Raw genomic sequence first — 24,412 nt, forward strand, 5'->3', positions numbered from 1 at the left:
ACCATCACACATTTTGTGATTGTTGTTGTTGTCGGATTCCGCTTCTTTTTATTCCGCCCTCCCCTGGTCCGCGTCTGCCATAGCCTAGTTTTTATTTTTTTTGTATTATCTCCACCAAGGTGGGAAAACGGAGGGGAGGTGGGGGGGTACGGCAAGGTTGCGGAGGAGGTGGAGGTTTTTCTTTACTTTTCTAAAAGAGCTCGCACCCGAAGATAAACCCAGACTGCTTTCTGAAAGTCTTTTGTTGCGCTGAGTGAGAGAAGATGTCGGGACAGAGCATTACAGACAGGATAACTGCAGCCCAGCACAGTGTAACGGGATGCGCCGTGTCCAAAACAGTATGCAAGGCCACCACTCACGAAGTGATGGGCCCGAAGAAGAAACACTTGGACTGTGAGTATCTTCTTTAAAAAAATAAAATAAAGTATACATATATAAAAACACAAAGCGCGCGAGGGTTGAAACACCGCAAGCGCGAGCAGCGCTTCATCTGAGCGGCGGACAAGGCCGCAAAGCCTCACGAGAGGCTACATGCTACCGCTGCTACATGCCAGAGAGATTATATTGTTATAACATCGAGCTCAGGCCTTGTTGACACTGTGCCACTCGGGGCTGACAGGCGTTCAAAGAAGCCTCGCCCTGCATTAAGGCCGATAAGGGATGTTTCTCCCCGTGGTTCGTCACGAATAGCTGTCACAGTTAGCTTGTCTAGCGGGCTGGTTTTGTTCGCCGCTCTCGTCATCCTCATCGGTTTAGAGTTTGAACCTCGAGCAGCACACATCAGGATACGTGTCTATTTGAGCATTGTGGAACAACGAAACCTTTTTTAATAACCAGTGGGAGCAAGTGGGCCTCTCACAGGCCCTGAAATTAACATTTGCAGGAATCCAATCTCATCTCCCATCTTGGTGCACCTGCAGCAGGACAAGTGTCACTCAGCTGTAGTGATCGAGTGCTGCGATGAGCTGCTGGTCGTCACAGGGGGGTCATGATGAAATCTCAGCTCGTGGCTGAGGTCTGCGAGTTTCCTACCTTCAAACACACTTCTGCATGCACCCTGACGCACGCATAGGAGCTTAAATCCTCGTGTGATCATTAGTCTGATGCACTTGCAGTCAGAGGATTCACTGTCCTGTACTTAAGAGATGCAGTGGTAGATGTTCTGCATATCGATCTGCACTTGCAAAGGCATGATGGCAGTAATGAAAGTGTTTTTCTTTTTTATAAAGGCCCTGCGTCATTATTAAGAGTTCACTAATAGTCCAGGAAGAAAAATGTAAAATATCTAGATTTCTTAAATGGGAATGATGGTAACTTGTGCTGCATATTTTTGCTTTAATGGTAATAGTTGCAGGTCCCACACCTGTTGTGCGGCTCAGGCGACTGACTCCCCAGAGGTGAGATGAGTGAAAGTTGGCAGCGACACTCAGTTGGCTCGTCCCAACCCAGCCAGCTATCTAAAGTGACTGACGTGTTTCAGTACACAACACAACAGTATGTGTACACAGATAATAACACAGTGTCCTACACTTTTATGTTATAATGGAGGCTGGATGGTTTGTTTTATAGTGTATTATATAGGTATTATATAGGTTTAGACGGATCTTTTTATGCCAGCTTAATGGTTTTCTCATGTCCCTATCTGGCAGAAAGGAAGTAATGGTTTTTGTATAGTTCCTTAATGGATTCTGAGTACTTTATAGACATGTTTTGCCTTTAGTGGAGAGATGACTATATTGTACATATGGAAAGAGTAACAGCAAGTATTTAATGCATAATGATAGTTGGATATGCTTGAAATGTTCTGATATTTGTTCCAGTATAACACATACAGTACGTTCCTGTCCTGTTGTGGGAAATATAAACATGTTTTTTACTAACGAAACACTTCTTTCATTTAACAAAAGAACCCAAGATTCTCAAACGTTGAATGCTGTCTAAAAACAAGCAGTTGTACGTTTTTGAAATTGGCAAAATCTTGATTTAAATCAGGAAAATTAATATAGTCCGGTAAATAATTATTACATGTTCATGCTATCAAATGTCAATATTGGAAATCAGCCTAAAAAATCCTGTGTTGGTCGGGCTAAAGGCCGACTACCTGCTGCATCTGACTTATTTTGACGTTTGAGTCCCAACCTTATGAATAGTAAGAGCTGGGCAGTAATTCAGTGTCATCAATCATACATAAACTTAAGTAGAATACAGGACAGTAACAAACAATTCATTATTTTATAATCTGCCAAATACTTTCTCGATTTATCATTTGGTCAAAGGGGAAGGTTAAGACTTCAAAATGCTTGATTTTTGTTTGACCGACAGTCTGAAACCAAGAGATATTTAGTTTACTTTCACATAAAACAAGAGAAAGCATTAAACCCCTTTGATTTGAGAAGTTGGAACGAGGGATTATTGTTCATGCTCGTTTGTAAAATGAATTCAATGATTAACTTACTTTGTTCTGCATTTTGATGTTACTTGACTTTGGAAAATGTATCAACATATTTTTGTACAAAACCCATTTTCTATTTAACAAAGACACACAAGTTTTCAATTCTTAAAAGTTGTCGATGACAGTTTTTAGTTGAATTTGGCCTAAAAAAAGCAAAGAAATTGACGACATTGTCATTGAAATGAGAAAATAGTTTTCTAATGATCAAACAAAAGTTCAACAACATTCACAAAGCCAATGTTGTGAAGCATTTTCAATCCATCATTGTTTACATCCATGTTGACGAGCTTGAGGTCTTCTTGCCGTCCCTTCCTGGGACATTGCTGTGCATCTTGTTGCTGTGCATCTTGTTGCGTTTCCGCCACCTGTTGATCCATGACGTCGTGTGAGAGACCCCACAGGGAACCTTTACATAAACAAGATTATGAATCAGTGCTACAAATACAGTATTACGGTTTGATACCCAAACCTACACAGATGAAGTGCTGCTGTGTGATAAATCAATATTTTTAATATACTTTTGTATTGACTTAGAGATCGGAGTTGTATTGCAACACCATGGTCATACAACAGTATTTTAGTTCATGAAATAATATCTAATTTGAAGAGAAACTATGTTAGTTTTTGATATTTTTTGTTTCATTTGTAAATAGTTTTGTATTAGGCAATGCTATGCAGTGAACCATTTGTTTTACATGTATCATATACTGGGAACTTATTCACATGAATAGACAACCTATTTTCTCGTAGACATTTTTATAACAATATCCTGAATTGATTAATTGTGACATTGTGTATATATATATATATATATATATATATACACACACTCTAGGGCTGCAACAACAAATCGATAAAATCGATAAAAAACGATTATCAAAAGTGTTGGCAACGAATTTCATTATCGATTCGTTGTGTCGCGCGATTATTACGGCAGTCATAAAGTCGCGGAGAAAACGCTGAGGTCGTGATCTTAGCAAAAATAGAACATCTTTGATGTGACGTGTCGAGTCTTGGCCAACCAGCGTTAAGATGTCTACAGCGGCTTCATTTCCCTCAAACGTGTTGTTAATGGAAGCTAGTCAGCTTGCTATCACGTTAGCTAACGTGTTTGGGTTGTGTATTGTCGTTAAAGTTCCGTTATGTTCCGTTACAGTTCAGTCTTGCTTGTAGAAAACCGTAACGTGGTGAAACATGGCGTCAGTTCACGCTGTCACTCGTTCACGTTAAACCGGCTCACCGGCGGATCTGGCTGCAGGTTGTTTTTTACTCAAAGTAGAATGAATCAAATCACGTAGTTGGGCTTAGCCAACAACGTCATTTCGTGGTCGTAAGAGGCCCAGAATGAAATAGTTTAAGGAAGAGGACTCTGTATGCAGAGCTGAGATGAGGTGGACTGGGCCTGGAGGTTTCGGTCCAAACAGACGTGAGAGGAGCAGTGCAGCTTCCCTCTGTCCCAGTGTTTCATACTTATTGATAAAGCAGGGCATGCTAAAGCAGCCTCTGCTCCAAGGAGATCAATTACAGTAAAAAGGCAGATGTAAAGCATACATGTGTATGTTTTTAGTGTTAGTCCATTTTAATCTAATTTGTTTAATTAACAGCTCGGGGATGTTCTAGGAGCAACCTGTTTGTGCTTTCTGAACATGTTTTGCACTGTCACTTCTGTTTTTGAACAAAGGGTTGGAAATTAATGTTTTTTTGCTTTTTTATCCGATTCATCGATTAATCAAAAAAATAATCAACCGATCAATCGATTATTAAAATAATCGTTAGTTGCAGCCCTAATACACACATTAAAACCCAGCCTTCATGGTGGTTGACACACTGTGGTAACACATGGACACATTTGTGTCCCATGAATGAATTAGATTAGAAATCATGAATGTCAACCACTGTGAATATTTAGCGGGCTGATTGCAAAATGACTGAGCTGTCAGTGTAGTCTCCACCCCCATGTTCCTCCTCCTCCTCCTCCTCCTCTTCCTCCTCCTCCTCCTTCCTACCTCTGGGCACTTCATCCACCCATGCCAACTGCGGCTGCTGCTTCTCTGGAAGGTGATCCTGTCCTACTTAAAGTCCCCCGCCTTTTGAAAAGTCAAATATAGGACAGAAAAGGAGGCCCAATTGCCTCGTCAGTCTAATCACCGCTGTGAATGGCAGGGTCATTAGCACTTTGACTAACATCATTCAAGCAGCACAGTGGTGCGGGATGAACATGTATGGTTGACATCTTGATGCCGTGCACTTCATGTTGCTCTTTCAAAAGCATGTTGTGTTGCCTTTAACACTTACAATGATCGATATCAGTGTCTACTTGTGCGACAGAGATCCTTGATTGCATGGATGGTGATTTACTGTTTATTATGATAATTTTATGTAGAAAGCGTCCGTGCTTTAACACACTGTTGCAGAATTTTACTTTGAGTAGAATAATTGTGTTATTGTGAGTGACTCAGATATAATCTGTAGTTCGGTGGCACTGATAATTATATTCATTATCTTTTAATCTGTCGGTTATTTTTTTCATTAGTCGATCAATCATTTAGACTATGACATGCCATACAAAAGTAAAAAATAGCCATTAAAGCTACTTTTGGAAACACTGAGGTCAAGTCTGTATAATAATATTATTATACATTTTGGTGATTTATAATAGCATGAGGAGTTAACGTTCTACAATTACATACATATTACAATTTCTTTTCTTTTTTTTTCAATTTTCCTTAAGGGAGAAAAACTGTTCAATGAGTAAATATGATTTGATTTTACAGTTGTAGAAAAGCAGCAAATCCTTACATTTCATGAGCTTTAAGCAACAAATGTTTTGGCATTTGGCGTCACTGAATGAAGTCAGTCGTTTTTTCAAATATTTGCTGAATAATATTCTGTTGATCGACTTATCAATCAATCAACTAGTTGTCTCAGCCCTAATCGAGTGCAGTTTCCGACTGAATCGATTGTGTTGCGAACTAAAGATGTCCAACTTTTAGTTTAGTTTAAATCATTGGAGCTCAATTTCTGAATCTGTTGAACGCATTCAGTTTGGTCTTAACCAAACTTCTCTTTGTAAAACATCCTGTCAAAGAGTAATGAGAAGCGTCCGTTTGGGATTTTGTTGATGCTGCTTGCAGGTTACCAAACTGCACATGTGTGACCTGTAGTGAAGGGCAAACCAGCATGAGTCACATCACAGGCTGCTTTTAGTTCAGACCTTCCAAAAATTGGTTTGTGCCTCTGCGGTAGTTTTTTACTTTGCCAGCGTTGGCAGCAGGTTTTTGTCTGCTTATCACCTCAACGTGGCAATTAACTCGCAGTACGTTGCATTATCTACGAGTAAATGTATCTTAACAGATGAAAACTGTTTTTTGAATAAAATAAAAATTTGTATCGGCATAGAACATACAGTATATCTGGTCAGCTCTATACGCAATGTTGCGATATTATTTCAACTAAATATAAAAAGGACATTGACTCGACACCTCAATATTCATTACATGATGAGGTTTTGGCTATGACTGTTTGTGTGTCACACAATATAACAGATTTGATCTTGGTGGGTGATTTCATAAAAGATCAATAAATCAGTAAAATGCACAAAAAAAAAGTTAAAGTTTATTTCAGTTGGCAGGAACATTGAAATAACTTCAGGAAGTTAATGTCAGGAAGACACAACTTTCAAGCTCCAGTGTATCACAACTTGATGGCCAATACCCACAAAATATATTTGTATTTTATATTTAAGGCTGCAGCTAACAATTGTTTTCATTATTTATTCATCTGCTGATCATTGTATTGATCATTTGGTTTTTTAAATGTCAGAAAAGAGGGGGAAATAACCACCATTTAGAACAGCATCATCTGATTGTCTTCAAACTGTTTATTTTGTCCAAAGATTTAAATGTTAAAACATTTGATTTTAGGAATCTTGATTGTATATTTTTTGGAATTTATTTTACCCCCAAAAAATTCATAGACTTTTACTTGATTATCAAAATAGTTATTGATTAATACTCGATCGATTGATTAATTGACTAATCGTCTTATCATAATACAAAATATTTTCTAGCATGTGTTTGCAGCGGTTACGTTCAAATTATTTGAGGAATAAAGCATGATATATGAAAGAAGAGCTGTGCGACTTATTACAGTTTGATGGACTTGTTTTGCAGCCGAGGACAATTACACATTTAATTTGGCTGATTATTACAAACGCACTGCCTTGTGAAGATCCGCTATTTATTTTTGCTTGATTATTACAAATGTGTATTAGTAATAATCATTTGTAATGTCTTGTGAAGATGCGCTGAACCTCGCGATCTCATGAACTTCCTCTACTTTGTTTCAGATTTGATCCATTGCACCAACGAGATGAATGTGAACATTCCTCAACTGGCCGACTCGCTGTTTGAGAGGACCACCAACACCAGCTGGGTGGTTGTGTTTAAGTCGCTTATCACCACACAACACCTCATGGTCTACGGCAACGAGGTGAGGCGCTCCAGCAGACACGAGCAGCTTATTCAAGCATTAATGTATCACTATTTAAGGTGGTAACCATGGTTCCCTTTTCTTGCAGCGTTTTGTTCAGTACTTGGCTTCAAGGAACACACTATTCAACCTCAGTAATTTTTTGGACAAAAGTGGGTTACAAGGTAGCAATTTTATGGCGGTTGTTGATGTTAGTTCTAAGTCATTCTGATTTCATGCACAATGTGAATAAGTACATTTTCCTTTTGCCGTTTAACGTTCCAGGTTATGACATGTCCACATTTATCCGGAGGTATAGTCGATACCTGAACGAAAAAGCCGTTTCGTACAGACAGGTTGCATTTGACTTCACGAAAGTTAAACGCGGGTAAGGAGTCATTTTATTATTATTAGGCAGTATTAAATGTATTTATTTCCTTTTTATAAATCTGTCAAAAATGAATGGTCATTTTTTTATGTTAATTATTGATTAACATCATCATCAGTTTTATTAATTCAATTCAATTCAGTTTATTTTGTATAGCCCAACATCACAAATACAAGTTTGCCTCGGAGGGCTTTACAATCTGTACACATGACATCCCTGTCCCGGGACCTCACATCGGATCAGGAAAAACTTAAAAAAAGATGATATTATTCATCAACTCATCGTTTAGTCTGAAAAATGTAAATTATACCAAATACAGTTTCCCCGAGCTTAAGGTGATGTCTTCAAATGAGTGACAGCATTTTCATTTCAATGTATTCTTTGATAAATCACTTCTGGTTATCAAAATTGTCAAACATGTTTTGTATTTAGGCTAACTGATTAATTATCGAATTATTTTTAGTCCTCATGTGTCCAAATATGTGTGGAACAAATGCCCAAATATATATTTTTAAATGGCAATTTCAGTGATTCATTCAAAAGTATTTCAATGCAAAAGATCAATTGATTAGAGCTGCAACGATTAATCAATAGCCGTTTCATTTAGCGAAGATGCTGCATTTTCTGATTTCAGCTTCTCAGATGTGAGGATTTGGTGCTGTTCTTTATGTAAACTAAAAATCTTTTGGGGGTTCTGTTTTTCATCCTCAACAAGACATTTGAAGTAAATGAAGTCCGTCTGTTATCGTGTTTTAAGAGCTCCAGCGCTCGCTCATCCATCTCTCTCCTCCCTCTCTCCTCCCTCCCTCTCTCCTCCCTCCCTCTCTCCTCTCTCCTCCCTCTCCTGCTGCGAATCCCCGTGTGTCCACACAGAGTGGATGGCGTAATGAGGACCATGAATACAGAGAAGCTGCTCAAGACTATCCCCATTATTCAGAACCAGATGGATGCACTCCTCGATTTCAATGTGAGTTTAAGGTGAAGCCTCCCGCGGCTCTGCAGCTCGCGTATAGAAAGCTGCTAGTGTGAGGAGTGAGGCTGCGTTATCGTAGTTCACAGGCTTCCTTTTTCTTCCACGTCAACAAACCGCCGTGGAAAAGCTGTAAGATAAATGATTGCCTTCCCTCAGGTCAATGCCAACGAGTTGACTAATGGCGTCATCAATGCAGCCTTCATGCTCCTCTTCAAAGACTCCATCAGGCTCTTTGCTGCTTATAATGAAGGCATTATCAACCTGCTTGGTAAGAGCACTTTCACTTAGAAACCTTCTCTTTCTCGTCAGTTCCTTTTGTCACAATATTGCGTGGTTGGTTCATTCCAATTTCTTTGTTTCACCAAATAGAGAAATACTTTGACATGAAAAAGATTCAGTGTAAAGATGGTTTGGACATTTACAAGAAGTTTCTCACCCGAATGACCCGGATATCAGAGTTCCTCAAAGTAGCAGAGGTAAATGACACTAAATGTTTGTTGTTTTTCACAGATAGTAAAATGCCGCGGAGACACGGTGGTAACTTGGTTTTCTTTCTCGTCTAACAGCAGGTGGGCATCGATCGAGGAGACATTCCAGATCTATCACAGGTAAGCACCGGCCTGGAAAAGAGATCTGAAATCACAGGTTGTCCCGCTCTTTATAGGAAGCCTTTCCTTGCCCTCTTTTTCTTATTTCCAGCTCTAATTGCTCTTTTATCGTCAGTTGTCTTTGTCACACTAGAGAGTAGCACACCCGACACAAATGTTCTTTAAGATAAAACACTTTGCATGATTTCTTTCTCGAGCGCATGTTCGCCAGAGGAGGTGGTCTTCTTCTCCTGTTCCTTGTTCTGGTCCTGTTTCTTCTTCTTCTTCTCCTTCTTTTTCTTCTCCTTCTTCTGCTTTTACTCCTTTTCTTCTTTCCCTTCCCTACTTCTGCTCCCTCTTTCTACAGTAAATAAAGGTGTTGTCCACACTAAGTGTGTTAAATTAATCACAGTAATTGCAAACCCACCCAGGAAATCTGCCCAGTGACAGTTAGACGTTTCCTATTTAAAAATAAAATAGTTGTGCTGTGGGGAACAGAACTGCAACTAAAGCGCATTTCCCCTCTGACTGTCACCACCTTTATATTCTGTATTTTCCCCTTTATCTTTCCACTTTAGTTCACAGTTTGTGTAAGTACTATCATTTCACTCTTCTTCTATGTCCGTGACTTGCTTCAGTGTTGTCTTTTTGCATGCCTCTGCTCTGTTTCCGACATGATGGTGAAAAACAGTTGAAGGAAAAAACGCTCGCTGTGGTAAACTCTGATCACTTTGGTCCCGTCATTGAGGTGTGAACCAGTGTAGCTCATCTCCTGTAAAGTGGCTTCCCCGTTGTGCTTAGACACGGCCGATTCAACAACGCCCAGGTTGTTGAAAGTGCCGTGGTGCAGTACGTCATCCCACACAGATGTTACTCTCATCCAATGTAGCTTTTTGGCTGGAATGCAACGCAGTAATCGATCAGTGGTGGGTAACTGATAGTCCAAATTTGATAGTTTAACTTTGTGGGGCAAAATTGAACCTCCTATTTAAAGACATTAGTTGTCTGTCTGGTGCATTTCATAGTGTTGGGTTTTCTGCTCTATCTTGGTTGCCCACCACTGTCCTTTATAGTCTTGACATCCATGCAGACTACATTTTCTGTGTCTCAGGAAGTTGCTGACTGTGTGTTTTCTGTCACGACAGGCTCCCAGTAGCCTTCTAGAAGCTCTGGAGCAGCACTTGGCCTCTTTAGAGGGCAAAAAGGTCAAGGACTCAACTGCAGCCAGCAGGTACATCAATCCTCCCGTCACTATTTCTGAATTCCTCTCATCTTTTCCTCAATTCTCAGAGACTGCCTTTCCATTTATATTGCTCCATGTTCTAACGTTTTATTCGATTGTGCTACATCTAGTCAATAAATCAGTCAAACCTTTCTGACAAGATGATGATAAGACGAACGTAAACGGTTAGACAATTTGAGACTAGTGCACACAAGAGATCAAAAGAATGGAGATTCAATAATAAATCTAATAAAATGGATACATCAATCAATCAAGAGAGAATTTGTGTCTTTCCTGCAGGGCCAGCACTCTGTCAAATGCAGTGTCATCACTCGCCAGCACGGGGATGTCTTTTACTAAAGTGGATGAGCGGGAGAAGCAGGCAGCTCTCGAAGAGGAACAGGCTCGACTCAAAGCTCTGAAGGTGGACTTGCTGTTTGAATCAAAGCGGCTGTACACTTAAAGATGCCTTGATGTTGCCCGTATGCTTGAATTCGAGTTTCTCTCTCACTCAGGAACAGAGGCTCAAAGAGCTGTCCAAGAGGCCCTCCTTTGCTACCACTGATACATCGCCGATCTCCACCACAGGGGGCACTATCAGCACCGCACCAGCCATCGACCTCTTCTCCACACCCAGCTGCTCTAACGGGTACGGCTTACATCTACAGTTCATCCCCTCTCTAGTTACGAAATATGTTTTCCAATATCATTTTAAAACTATTTTATAGCCATTCTGCTATTTCTTTTGTTCCGCAACATACATCTCCTTTTGAATGTTGCTGCTTTAAAGTTAACGGCGTGGGCGATGTGTAACTATGTAGCTACGTCGATGACGCGCCTTTATAGCGAGGAAACATTCGCCCTCGAAACAATCGCACTGTGAAGTCGGCGTGCAGAACATTGCGACGCAAGGAGGAGGCAGCAGACAGTGACAGGAAAGTAAAAGGGCCAGCAGACAATTGTATTGTCTTGTTCTCCTCCGTGTTGTGTTGCACTCTGTTAGTAGCAGCATGGATTCTGCTCAGCTTCCACACTTTGACTTTGACACTTTGTAGATATCCAATAGGAATCATATTTTAAACCTCCAGATTTAGTCTGGATTCTTTTGGCAAAAATCACATATCAGGTTTATTTTCTTGCAGTCGGTCTAGATACAATCTGGATATGCTAAAAATGGATTTGGGCTGGTAATCTGAACAAGGCCGTAGACTGTTTTTTAATTTATTTTTTAAACTTTTACCTTCAAAGACATACTTCCAATCATAACTGACACCATTTTACTTTGGATTTACTTGTTTGGCTTTTGCACTAAAAAGAGCCGTGCCTGTAGAGGGGCAAAATATCAGTTGTCTTTATTTTTCTGTCTGCAGTGCCGTGAAGATGGAGAGCGACCTTTTTGACCTGCAGTCAACTTTCCAGCCCTCAATGCAATCAGGCTCAACAGGGCCTCCAGCGGCAACGGCGTGGGCAGGTAAAGAGCTGCCTCTTCAACACCTCCAGCCAAACATCTGTGTTTCTGGACTTTCTGGACCTTTTCTGCATGCTCTCCTTCTCTTGTTGTCTGACTCTGATGCCCACCACTCTTTTCTGTCTTTGTCTTTTCTCTGTCTCTTTTTTCCTCCGCCTGCCTAGATCCTTTCACCTCTGCTGAAGCTGGAGATGAATCCATGCCCAACCTTAACCCTTTCCTCTCAAAGCTCGTTGTCGATGCCACTCACTTACCTGTCGTGTCTTCAGACGGTGTTAGCTTTTCCTCTAGGACATCCAGTCATGAAATGTTTGGTGGTAACGACTCATTTTGTTTCTCCTCAAAAGTCTTGTTGCACTTGTTCATTTCTCTGTTGTCACTTATAAGCATGACTAGCTTGCATGGTAACTGTGCTGAATGTTGATGATCTGTTCCTGCAAATCTCTAAATGATCTTCTTTTGTCTGTTTGTACAATGATCCTCATTGCAGTTCATACCAAGCTCAAATTATGTTTGTTTTTTAGCGAGAACACCTCCTAATGTATCAACCAGGGCCCTCCATGTCCCACTATAGAGGCCATACAACCATTTTTGCTTCACAGTTCATCCTCTCTTTCAATGATGTTGCATTGTAATACAAACATGCCGTAGAGCTTTTTAAGTTGATACCTGTTCTACTTTTACCAACCTTATTTTTGATTCTCCAGATCGTTACAATCCCTTTATTGACACAAACTCATCCGTTTCAACCAATTACAAACGCACAGTGCGGATAGAACACTCCATCTCAGGTACTATGATGGCTCACCATCTCAGCCTATGTTTCCTGAGCCCTGGCAAACATAGGATCCTATGCAATACCCCCAGGGCTCTTATTTTGATATGTATTGTAGAAATGTGGTCATAAACTAATAGAAAGGAACATTTTGACATTTTGGAAAGTACAGTTATTTGCTGTCTTGCCTAGAGTTAGAGGAGAAGATTGATAACACTCATATCTGTTGGTTATTTTCTGCTCCTCCATAAATATCTGCTCTTTAAATGATGTGCTCTGTGTTCACTTGTGAGAAAAAAGCCTGAAACAAAAAGGGATGAATTCATATTTATTGATTTCATAGTGACGTCCCCTATTTGTGCATCTATTAGTTCGATCACAGTGACCATACAGCCAATCAAATGGCTTTATTCTTTGGAGTGAGCTAGGCTTGATGTTTCCGCCCGTTTCCAGTCTTTATGCTAAGCTAACTAGCTGCTGGCTGTAGCTTCAAGATTGGTATTGATCTTCTCCTCTAACTCTTGGCAAGAAAGCCAATAAGCATATCTCCAAAAATGTCAAACTATTCCTTTAATCCCTTCCTCTTGGTTACAGCAATACTGTTCTGCACATTTTTATCCTTCTACATCTCTTAAACTTGACTTAAAACACACAGAATTTAACAACAAAATTGTTAGACATGTTAGCTGTCTTCTTCCTGTATTGCTGTCATTTCCAACCTGTCACTCTGGCTCGGCCTTGAAACGCCTTTTCCTTTTGCTCTTCTTCTTCTTCCTCTCTCTCTCTCTCTCTCTCTCTCTCGCTCTCTTTGTCTTCCTCATCCTGCTACCTGTGGCGTGTCAGACTCCTTCTGTGGTCCAGTGTCCATTGCCCAGCACCTCCCACACCAGGCTCCATTCCCCACTGAGCCCTCTACTGTAGCAGGTCTATTCAGAGGTACTGAAGCTCTCTCTAGCTCACTGGTGTCAAACTCAAGGCCCGCGGGCGGAATCCGGCCCGCCATGTCATTTAATGCGGCCCGCAACGGCAGAGTGCCATCTATTCCCACTCCTCAATGCTGTGCGTTCACAACACGCTTCACTGTCAGTTTACACGCTGGACTATTTGTTATAGTTTGCTTCATTCACAACTGTTTTTTGTATGTTTGTGCATGAAAGCACTGAGTCTGTTAAAAAAGGCTGAAGTTATAACATTATTATGTGTGTTGTATTACCTTGTGTCCTTAAGATGCACTTTTGATTTGTTTTTATTGAGTGTAAAAGGGAATATTTATAACTAGCTTTTTTTTTGTGTTGGCATACTGTGATATTCTGTATCTCAGATTCAAACTTGTTGAAAATGTTCCTCGCGTTGGCTTGTCATTCAGGGGTGATGGTGGGTCAGCAGGGAGATGAGTTTGACACCCTGCTCTAGCTCATTCGGCAGTAGAGCGATGCTAGTTTTCTGTTCTGTAGAAAGAGAAACGGTGGTATTCAGCTCTCCGTTACATTAACCAGTGATTGGTGTACAGACACTGTACTTACATGGGCCAGTGCAGAACCCAAAAGTCCAAGCGGTGGTCAGTTTTGAGCTTGTGTAACTTCTGTAACTGCAACTGTCTTCTCTATTGTCTCTCATGAAGGATACTCGACGCCACAGGGTCCTCCACAGCAGTCAGCAGGGGGACTCCAAGTGGACTTTGAGTCTGTTTTTGGAGCCAAAGCCGCAGGAAGCAACAGCCTCAATTCTGATGGTAAGGATTCTGTATTTACGTATAAGTGAACATGCAACACATGTGCAGTACATTTCTGTGTTTTAGTGCAGTATATGTCGTATCTGTAGTGTGCAAATGAATAATCAAAGGCCAAGTCTTGTTCCAGTGTTTGATAAGGAACTACATAAAATACAAGTCACTCAGCTGAGAAAAGAGAAAAAAGGGTCATGTGGAAAAGAGGCTTTTAAGAAACAAATGAATATGTCCTAGTGGTTTTATGACGAAATACAACCGAGAGGTATACATTAGTATGTATGATAGTTTGTTTCAGTCCGCTGTATCTTATCCTGATGTCAGATACGGCTGACACACCTGCAACACTGTCTCATGTCTCATATGCCACCAGTACAATAGTCCTCCCCGCCCTATTTTTACCACCTCTATCAGATTCTGCAAACAGCCCATAAGTACATGATGTTTCCATTTAATGCTGACTACTCTCATCTAAAATCATTGTTTTGTTGCAAAAGAATCTCTAAACAAGTTATTTAGTTTATTGTTGAATCAATAATGATCTCAGAATATTGGTAACAGAGCTTTCAGTCTTCAACGTGTCACCTCATGGTAAAATGTACGTACGTCTCATTCCCTTTAAAAAGAATGAAATAAACTCTGAAGCACTTGCAAAGTTGCTCTCTAAACACTTTTGTTTTTGTAACATCAAGCTCTTGTTCCTTCTGAGTTGAAATGCACTGATTTTAGGCAAAAGCCCAATTAATGTACAATTCCAAAATTTAAAAAAAAGCTTATTTAAACAAATTAAATAAAAAAGGATATTGTAGCACTCTGCCTATTCTGTCCTAAAAAATCTCAGTCATTTCTTGAAGAAAAATCATGAAACACAAGACGTGCATCAGTTTTTTCCCCACTAACAGATTTCTTTTAGGTTTTAATAAAAGTTCGGTCTTGAAGAAGGAATATGAGACCACTTCACTTGTTAAAATTGATGTTTTTGCAATGTAGCATTAATGTTTTCAAGTTAACGCAGCAGAAGACTGAGCACTGATACTCTCTCCACTCATTTCCTGTCTCATCTCACTGTTGGTTATCTAATAAAGGCAACGAATGCACAAAAGATAATGCATTACAATAACATAAAACATACAAATAAAATCCTGGACATATTTGCATAATTTGTATTGTGTAACTAAATCCAGAATGCTTTAAATAGATGTATTATCTCTCTTTGTCTGGTCAGATATTTCTGGGGACATCCTGAAACCGACTCTTGCCGGCTCCAACCAGGCGCCCGGTCAGCTGCCAGACAAGCTGGTGTCGGACGACCTTGACTCCTCCCTGGCCAACCTTTGTGGCAGTGAGTGTGCTGCTTTGCCCTTCAGCTGCACAAATTAAAGCACATGTTTATTAGGGCACAAAAAGGACAAAATATTTGCGGATAGGCAGCTAACGCCTTTAAATGTCCTTTTTTTCTTTTCTTTTTTAGACCTTGGCATTGGGAACGGTACTATGAAAAAGTAAGTGACGCATCAGCGCTCTGTGGCTTTAACACACACACACACACACACATCAAACACACACACGCACACACACACATACACACGCACACACACACAGAAACAGGAGCAGCTTTGTGCTTTCAGGGCAGTCACAAGCTGGTGCTAACATCAACTGTCTTAATCTGCAGTGACATGCACTGGAGCCAGCCGGGGGAGAGGAGGATGACCGGCGGCACCCACTGGCAGCCCAAAGCAGCGCCGAGCACGACCTGGAACCCCGTTTCCATGGTGACACACAGATTTGACACTCACAATTTCGGTTCCTTTTATATTTCTGTCTAAGTTCCCTGCCAACTAATTGCAGATGTTGTAATGGTGTGCTGCTGTGCTATTGTTTTGGAGGTCATTTGTGTTCTTACCGGCCTGTTTGTGTCTCTTCAGCCGTCGTCAGTCATGGCCTTCCCTGCTACCACACCCACAGGCATGATGGGATACGGCATGGTCAGTATGACGACACATATCGGTGTATAGTCTGTGGAGCTCATGTTCACTCCTAATCTATTTTTAACAAAAATTAAGCGGATATTACATTATTACATTATGCCTTTAGTTTGTTTACCTGTTCCTTTTTATTTAGAAAATGTATTGTATGTACTTAAACTGGGTCAAGTGAGCCGTTGCTTTGCTCTCATGAATATTCTCTTATGTTTTTTATTTTTTTGTATTTAAAGCACACTAAACTATATTATTACTATTATTATTTATTAATATATATTTTTATTTTACTGGCTGGCACAAGGTTTTCTTAATTTTTTTTTTTTTTATTATTTGGAAATAAACTTGTGGAAGGTAAAGATATTCTTTAGCACTGGTCTTCTTGATACTATTAGTGATCGATGCTGCTTAAATGAGGTTGATTGAAAAGGCAGTGTGTGTAGAGTTTGAGTAAAATACATTTGAGGTTGGTGCCCCCTAGTGGCCAATAAACAATTCTACATTTGCAGATAAAGTACCTTTTTTTTCTTTCTTTTTTTCTTGGCCATAATACACTGAATACCGTTGGGTTTAGGACAAAACAAGCATTTTAAATGTTATCTTGGGCTCTGAGAGATTCTCACTATTTTCTGACATAATACAGACCAAACGGTGAATCAATAAATCTCACAAATAATTAGCAGATTATTGATGTTTAATGAAAATGAAAATAATCTTTACACATATAAATTCAACACATACTGGCTTTAAATGTGTAAAGTAATTGACCTAAATCCACCATCACTGAAATGATGTCTCTCATCTCTGTGCAACACGCTGCAGCCTCCACCAATGGGCTCTATGGGGATGATGAATCCACCCACCATGATGTACTCCCAGCCTGTGATGAGGCCACCCAACCCCTTCGGCTCTGTGTCTAGTGCTCAGGTGGGTGCACGGCAGTCTGACAACGCCACCGAGCTGATGCACAATGAAGTCAGTATCTATTTGCACAGTTATGAGGTTGGGTAAATAGGTGTATTCATTGTGCCGTGACGTGTTCCATAATTAGTCACTGTGTAAGCGTTGGTGTCGGTGTGAATACTGCTGAAGATGATGACAGTTTTAACAATGGACCCTTCACTCTCATGAGCTGAAATGGACAAAACTGTGAATCATCTCCCTTGTCTTGACTCCCTCCTCCCCCAAACAACTCCCTTTTTATTAACCCTTCGTTCATACACCACAGCCTCTCCAAACTAATCTCATCCCTCCTTCAGTCTCTGTACTGACTGTCTGACTTCTCCTCTGGTCCTCCTACTTCCTGTATTTCTTCCTGAAATAGCCCTCTGCAGCCTCTAGTCCTTCCAGCCAGAGTCCTCTCCGAGCCCCTGGACAGGACCCGTTTGCACACCTCTCTCTCAAGGATTTCTTGTAGAGCATCTCTTTAGGTACAGCATGCCCTTTGCTAGCGGGTGCACCTGCATGTGTTGCACGCCCAGTGCTAACACCCTTCTTGTTTCTCTATTATCTATACATACTTGATGCCTTAATTATCTAATTAGATGCTATGTATTTTTCTCATTTATTCTGTTTTATTTTGACCTTCCTTGCTTGGATTTCTTGCTTGTTTTGACAGATGTGCTGCATCTTTAACATAGCCAGAATCATTCTGACCCTTTTGTCCTCCACTGTCATCACTGATTGTTCAAACCTGTTTCCTGTGAATCTTGTAGCCATTGCTGAATTTACCTAATTGGTTGTTCGCTAAGCTCTTTCCTTCCACGTTACTGGAAAAATTTTAAAAATTCAGGTTAATATTCAAAACAATGAAACGACGAACAGATCCCGGGGAAAAATTCAGCATCCCCATTTGATGGCCGACGTAATAAGAGACACCTTTGCTCTTTTATTGCAGTATTTAGTTTATAGAAATAGAACAATACTAGAACAGACATTTCCTTTTGAATCGACATGGCTGGATGATCAAACGATCATGGCAAACATTTTGATTTCTCTCATTCTATTGCTGTGGTTGAGCCAGTTAGTCCTGAAAGTATGATGAGGAAAAGAGAAACACAACCTGCCCATGAACACCCAGCAACATAAATTCAAAGCTGCCTTGTTATGGCTGCCACGGCGGCCGTGAGGGTTTCTGGGGAAGAGTTTAACGAACAGTCAACTTGACGTATTCGTTATTTCTACTCACATTTCAGCCTTTCTTTAACAAAGCCTGTTGCCTTTCTTGCAGATGCAGTTCATGTAATTTGAAGAAAAGTGTCTCTCGGAAGATGAAGCACTCTGCAGCAAAGCTTTGTCCTCGTTGCAGTCTAACTCTTCGGAGAAACATTCTCACTCCCCCCAAATACAGACACGAGAACACAATGGTGCGGCGACTGTCAGAAACCATGGTAACCATGCCGAAATGACGTTCGACGATAGCTCACACCTATTATTCTGTAACTTGTCCGAGACGTGGAGCGATGATGCTGTCTAAACCCCCTTAAAAGAGGAGTCCTTATCCATTTTACAGTGTAATCTGTGAAGATAGATATGGGTGCTGAGAAACTTTGATGTTATGTATTTGGAAATGCTGTGGGTGGATGTAAAGGCTCGATGTTCAGCGGGGGAGGGGGTGGAAGGAGACAAGGAGAGCGTTCCCTCCCTTTCTTGATCCGATCATCAGTCATCCACTCCCTACAGTTATTTAACTGTCACTAAGTAGTGATGCTAACGGCGTTTACACCTGTTTAGTTTTTGTCTTTTTTACAGTGTTTACAGTAGACATTCCTTGTGTGTTGTTTGTATTTATTTATGATTATTGGTTTAAGATTGGGAGGAAAAAAATAATGTAAAATCTACAGTACATTGAACACCTGTGGGAGTGCTTCAGCATTAAACAAGGATCTCAGACTATCATTGAGAGGTAGAGTTAAGAATAGCTATTATATAAATTACACCTATTAAGCGGAATGATAGAGCACTAAATATTCTACGAGTTTTGTGTTAAGAAACTTTTTTACTAGAGGAAAGATTTCACAATCCCCATTGTACTTAAAGTGCAGGGGCTAGAGTACGAGTCAGTTACCGTATGTAGTCGATTCTGTGCCTAGGGTTTTTTGCAATGGATCAGCTTCCTGTCTAGTTGAGAAACACTTCATCCACGAATCTGAAGCGTCACACTGGGCAGTGGGCTCCATTTGCTTTAAGCTTGGCATGCCGTTGACTCACTGACCGTATTCAAGGCTGCCTTTACTCTGAATGTGGAAGAGTTGTCTTCATGTTGCACACATCTTTCCACGCGACAGTTCCTCAGCGGGAGCGGGAGGGCCGGGGTCGAGGCGGCGGAGTGTGTCTGCTTGTTGGTTAGCTGTCGCTACGCTAACGGGGAAAAGGGTCACAGATTTGATGTAAATTAATTGTATAAAACTATCCAGAGGACCAGGGTGGCGTGGAGGAGCACTGTTGATCGGTGCTTCATGTATATAAACACTGACTGTTCTTTGAGTTACAAAAGTGAAAGATGTATGAAATATGAAAGCAATTCAATCAAATTTGACTCTACCTAAGTTTGATTCAGGATATTCTCTGCGTTTGTCTCCGCAGATATTTTCTTTATGTAATTAGAACGTGTAGCAGACAATGACTGACGTCTTTTCTTTCTTTTACAAATAAAGAGCAGCTTCCACAAACTGTTGTGCATTACTTTTATTTATTGTTTCATCTATTGAATTTTAACGGCAAACATAAGTATATATTATGAACCTGTAAAATTTAGAGTAGACTATTACTCATTTAAGATACTGTAAATACCTGGCACTGCATAGAAGGCCCTTTACTGCTATTGGATGTGGCGTTTTCAACCTGGGTTTTGGCCTTAGATCAAACAATGAGCTGCTGGGCCCCAGCTGACCTCAGTGTACACTGAACACTGTATGGTTCCTGGTTTGTTGTGTGGTGAAACTGCACCTTGTCAAATAGCTGAAATAACTCTTTAAAACTATCTAGACAAGACAACCTACTTGCGGGAAGTCACCATGTTATTTGATATTCTGCTTTAGTTGCGCCGATCGCCATATTCCTAGCAGTTACAATTAATCAAATTAAAACAAATTTGGAGTTTTAAGGGCCCTTGGAGGCCTGGATGATAATCCAGCCTTTCTGGGGAGTCACACAATAATCAAAGCTTGATTAAATAAATATATATATATAAATATATATATATATACATATAATATATATTAGATTAATTGTGAGTTGTGGTATAACATCAGTAAATTGTTAAAATTGCCAATAACAGCAGTTCGCTTGAGCCCAAGGTTATGTCTTGTTTTGTCTGACTAACAGAGCAAAACACCCCAAATATGTTAAATGTGCAACGTCAAAAAACAGTAGCAAGCACATTAGAGAAGCTCAAACAAAATAATGTTTGGATTTTTTAATTGAAAAATGGATAGGTTGATAAAAATATATATTTATATATATACATAAATATATATATAATTAACTAATTAATGCACTTCAGCTTCTTTCAGCACCATAAGCTTCTCAAAAAGTTAATGGAACAATCGGAGAGAGAATAATCACTCAAGTAAAACAAATATGGATAAAGTTGTCGTCTTTTTAACCAGTTGCACAATCAGCCAGCTCATGGTTCACTCATCCGGTAGATAAACACATCTCTTAATTAAGAAGGCTTTAGAAGGGTGTATCCCACTTGGAGTTCATCCTTTTACAATTAGGTCACGAGCCAGCACACATTACCAGAGAGGATTCCCCAGCTTCAGCCACAGTCTGGTTTCCAGCTGGTTTAGTTTGTCTTCTTTCTGGGCTGATCGTGGCTCCGGGAGTCACATCAGGGCCGCCCTTCAAACGTCTCATTATTTGTATTGTGAACACGTTAGTGCTGTTTGAACCACCTCCGGTTGCTCTGGCCTGCTGGGTTCCACACCTGCTTGTCAAACACACTGAAGATGCCAAACATAGGCTGTAGTGTGGAAACCGAGGACACCTGTTGGACACCACCTGCCATTACAGCTCAGATGACACCATGAACAAAGTAACTACTCAGCTGGCGGTACATGTCAGATCCTCCCTATGCACACACACACACACACACACACACAGAGTCCATCCCTCCTGACCGGGCAGCACATCCAGCGGCAGCAGCAGATCCTCGGTGGAAACAAACACCTCCACACCACCTGTTTCTTTTGTTAACCGACACATCAGGATGGGAGCTACTGTGGCGGTTTGTGACAAGTCTGCAGACGTCCTGTAAGGTAGGCGACACACTCTGACTTATTAAAAGAAAACTGAAGTTCTTTATTTATTTATTTTTTACAAACGTTTGCTTGCATTATCAAGTATTCACAAGTAGAGACATAAACATAAACTAAAATGTTATCAGTGGCCTGATTTAACTGTTTCTGTTACTTTTGACAATGCGTTGCTTGAAACTCAATTAAAGTAAGTCTACCTATATAGCTTATAATTTAAGGGAGACATTCAAATTGAACTATAAGAAACATTATCATTTAAAAATCAATGTATCTTGCCAAACAGAGAAAGCTACTTGTAAACATGGATACATACAACAAAATGGTTGATTGCTTAGGTGGAAGGTAAAATTGATGTGAAGAAAATCAATACGTTGTAATCAAATAAATATCTAAGCAACAAGCGAGACTGTGCGGAAGTGCACTTCTCTTCATTGATTTGGACAAGAAAGCATTTCCAGCAGTGTCCTGCAGCTTGTTCACTTTTATCTCAGAATCTGGAACTGCACAAAGATATGTTGGACCTAGACCTTATATCATTTTACAAGTATTGTATCAGTACTTTATAACAAAGTCAAAGTAGAAATGTGAGTGAGGTCAGTGAGTGTGTATAATTAACTGATGTGTCAACAAAGGGTTTCTTAAATAAACAAGCAAAAGGAGCACACAAGAGACATGTGTGGTGTAGTGATGTATTTAATGTATCAAAAGGGATTATGGTAGTTTACAATAATTCCCTCTGAAATGTAGTGAAGTAGAAGTATAAAGATAGACAAAATGGACGTTGGCTACTCAAATAAGTCAAAATTGTACTTGTACTTGTTCTTGAGGGAATCTTCTTAGTTACTTTCCACCACTGTTTCTGAACAAATCCAGATGCTTCAGTGATCTTTACAATCAATAAGTGTTATTGTTGGAACAGGTTCAAGTGTTGCAGATGTTTCTATTTTAATATAACTAATTGGCGCCACTGCATTCTGCAGCCTTAATTAGAGGCCTGTTGTATGGAAGTCACTGTAGTGGTTGTGTAAGAATGGCATGCTGTGGTTCTGATCAACAAACAATTAATATTTACTGGACATTGGCAGGTTTTGAAATATTGAAACAACTTTTTAAGATGTGATAATGGGGAATGTTGCCTTTGCCTGACAGTGACAGACCCAGCTGGTTGCTCCCTGCTTGCTGAGCGTTTCCACACCTGCAGGCTGAGGGAAGTAGGAGGAGGAACCATGATTGACCTGAGCTACCTGACAGAGGAGGAGCAAGAGGTGATAATGACGGTGCTGAGGAGGGACACCGAACTGAAGAAGGCCGAGGAGGAGAGAATCAGGTAGAAATAAAGCAGGCAAAAGAAATAAGCTTAGATCCTTGGATTGTTTTCTAAGTTGGTGAATACTTCAGATGACAATGGCATCCAACTCGGCCTATTTTACTTGAGCAGAGATGTTTTGGTCAGCATTTAAGCTAATGTCATGTTATTCAGCTAATGTGATTTTAATGATTAAATAACTGCTCCTTCCATCGCCAGTTTTGTGAGAAGAGGCCTTTGGGGGGATCAGAAAAGATACTGGGCCTTTTGTTGGTCTTAATAAGTCAAAATAATACTTGTCTGGTCATAATGGAATAACACGATTACAGCTGGGCCGGATACAGACGCCATTGCCTCCATGTGAGATGGGCAATTAGATTAAAGCCAAGATGAAGTCCACACATGGAGGGTCATGCTGCCTTGACGGACAAGAATAGAAACCCTTAAAGGCTGCAATGATGAGAGACACCTCAACTGTGAAGAGCGTGATGCCTCATACTGCCTCCTTTCAGAAAAAAACATTTAAAATCAGCTGTTAAACTCTCCATTGAACCTTTGGGAGGGGTCAAACATTCCTCTAAGTGTACATGCAAGGCTAGTTAAGACCAACAAAAGGCCCAGTATCTTTTCTGATCCCTCCATGTGCAGAATTAAAAGGAGAAACCTCTATTTTCCTATTAAAAATGCAGTCATGCATGTAAATAATAAAATAAAACAGTCCGCTTTTCATTGTGAGTTTCATAGGAGTTGGCCGGCCAACTTCTTTTCTTTAATCAGCGGGAGGCTGAATGCTCAGTGTGTCTTTGCCAGTCCGGTGTAAAAGGATTAAGCCAGCAGCCTGTAATAATATGCTGCCCGTTTTTCACATGACCGCCGTGTTTCTGCATCAAGAAGAAAGATGAACTCATCAGCAGCCATTTCTCTTTGATTCAATTTGAACTTGATGGGAATGTTTTCCGAATTCTTTCCATGAGATAGATCATGTGCAACTGTAATTGCAGTGAAGCGCAGTAAACAATTTACCTTCTTAAACTGAGTTCATAAAGTGCTTCAGGAGATTAAAAAAAACAAAGCTGTACATGATTATAAATATTAATGGAGAAATGCCACTCAACTAGGATTACCATATTGCATAAATAGACAATGAATGACTGTACAGAAAAACCTCTTGACTTCAGCATTTGTAAATGTCTACTTTGTGTTTCCCTTGCAGGAAACTGGAGATAATACCTGACACTCGGTCGCAGCCAGACACCGAGCTGAAGTACCGAACTGGAGAGTGGTTTTATGAGGCCAAGTCTCGCAGACACATGGACAAGATCCACGGCTCGGAGATCATCCTGGCCTCCATGAAACAGAGGAATGCTAGTTTAGGTGTGTTCCTTCTACACTGTTGACAAAGGGCTTGTTTTAAAGCACATGTTATAGCTCCATTTGTGACCTCAGCACTCGTGATTTTTTTTTAACCTGTTATCCAGTAGCAGGTCTTATCTTCAGAGGTATTTTCACAATCCCTCAGATGTCTTCTGTCCGCCTTGAGGGATACAATGTTTCCCGGGGTGAAACCAAAGTTTAAAGCCAACCTTTTCTACGCTGCTCCCTGCCAATGCCTACACAGGGGACATAGTGTACATTACAGAAGAGAGAGAAGAAGATCAGAGTGAAGTGACACAGTTAGTGAAAATATTAGATTTAAATGTTGGTTTTGCCCGAGCAACAATGTATCCTTCGGTGCAGATTGTTGATATCTGTGGGATCACAAAAACCCTTTCGAGAAAACTTGTGAAAATGAAACATTAAGAGTG

General features: G+C 40.3%; 1 protein-coding gene across 1 annotated transcript; it reads left to right on the top strand.

The window, feature by feature from the left end:
* Positions 1 to 263: 263 nt before the first annotated feature.
* On the top strand, positions 264 to 19,702 carry picalmb (phosphatidylinositol binding clathrin assembly protein b; the record flags this gene model as incomplete). Its single annotated transcript, XM_079224725.1, has 22 exons — positions 264 to 393; positions 6,801 to 6,943; positions 7,032 to 7,107; positions 7,208 to 7,310; positions 8,184 to 8,277; positions 8,440 to 8,551; positions 8,653 to 8,759; positions 8,850 to 8,891; positions 10,016 to 10,101; positions 10,393 to 10,516; positions 10,608 to 10,741; positions 11,463 to 11,563; positions 11,725 to 11,877; positions 12,268 to 12,351; positions 13,179 to 13,271; positions 13,957 to 14,067; positions 15,287 to 15,403; positions 15,533 to 15,563; positions 15,734 to 15,833; positions 15,987 to 16,046; positions 16,863 to 16,967; positions 18,271 to 19,702. The coding sequence occupies 22 exons, from the start codon at positions 264 to 266 to the stop codon at positions 18,283 to 18,285; spliced, it is 2,121 nt and encodes a 706-aa protein (XP_079080851.1). The 3' UTR covers positions 18,286 to 19,702.
* Between the last annotated feature and the right edge of the window lie 4,710 nt (positions 19,703 to 24,412).

The sequence above is a fragment of the Taurulus bubalis genome (genome assembly GCF_910589615.1).
Source record: "Taurulus bubalis genome assembly, chromosome: 10".
Taxonomy (NCBI): domain Eukaryota; kingdom Metazoa; phylum Chordata; class Actinopteri; order Perciformes; family Cottidae; genus Taurulus; species Taurulus bubalis.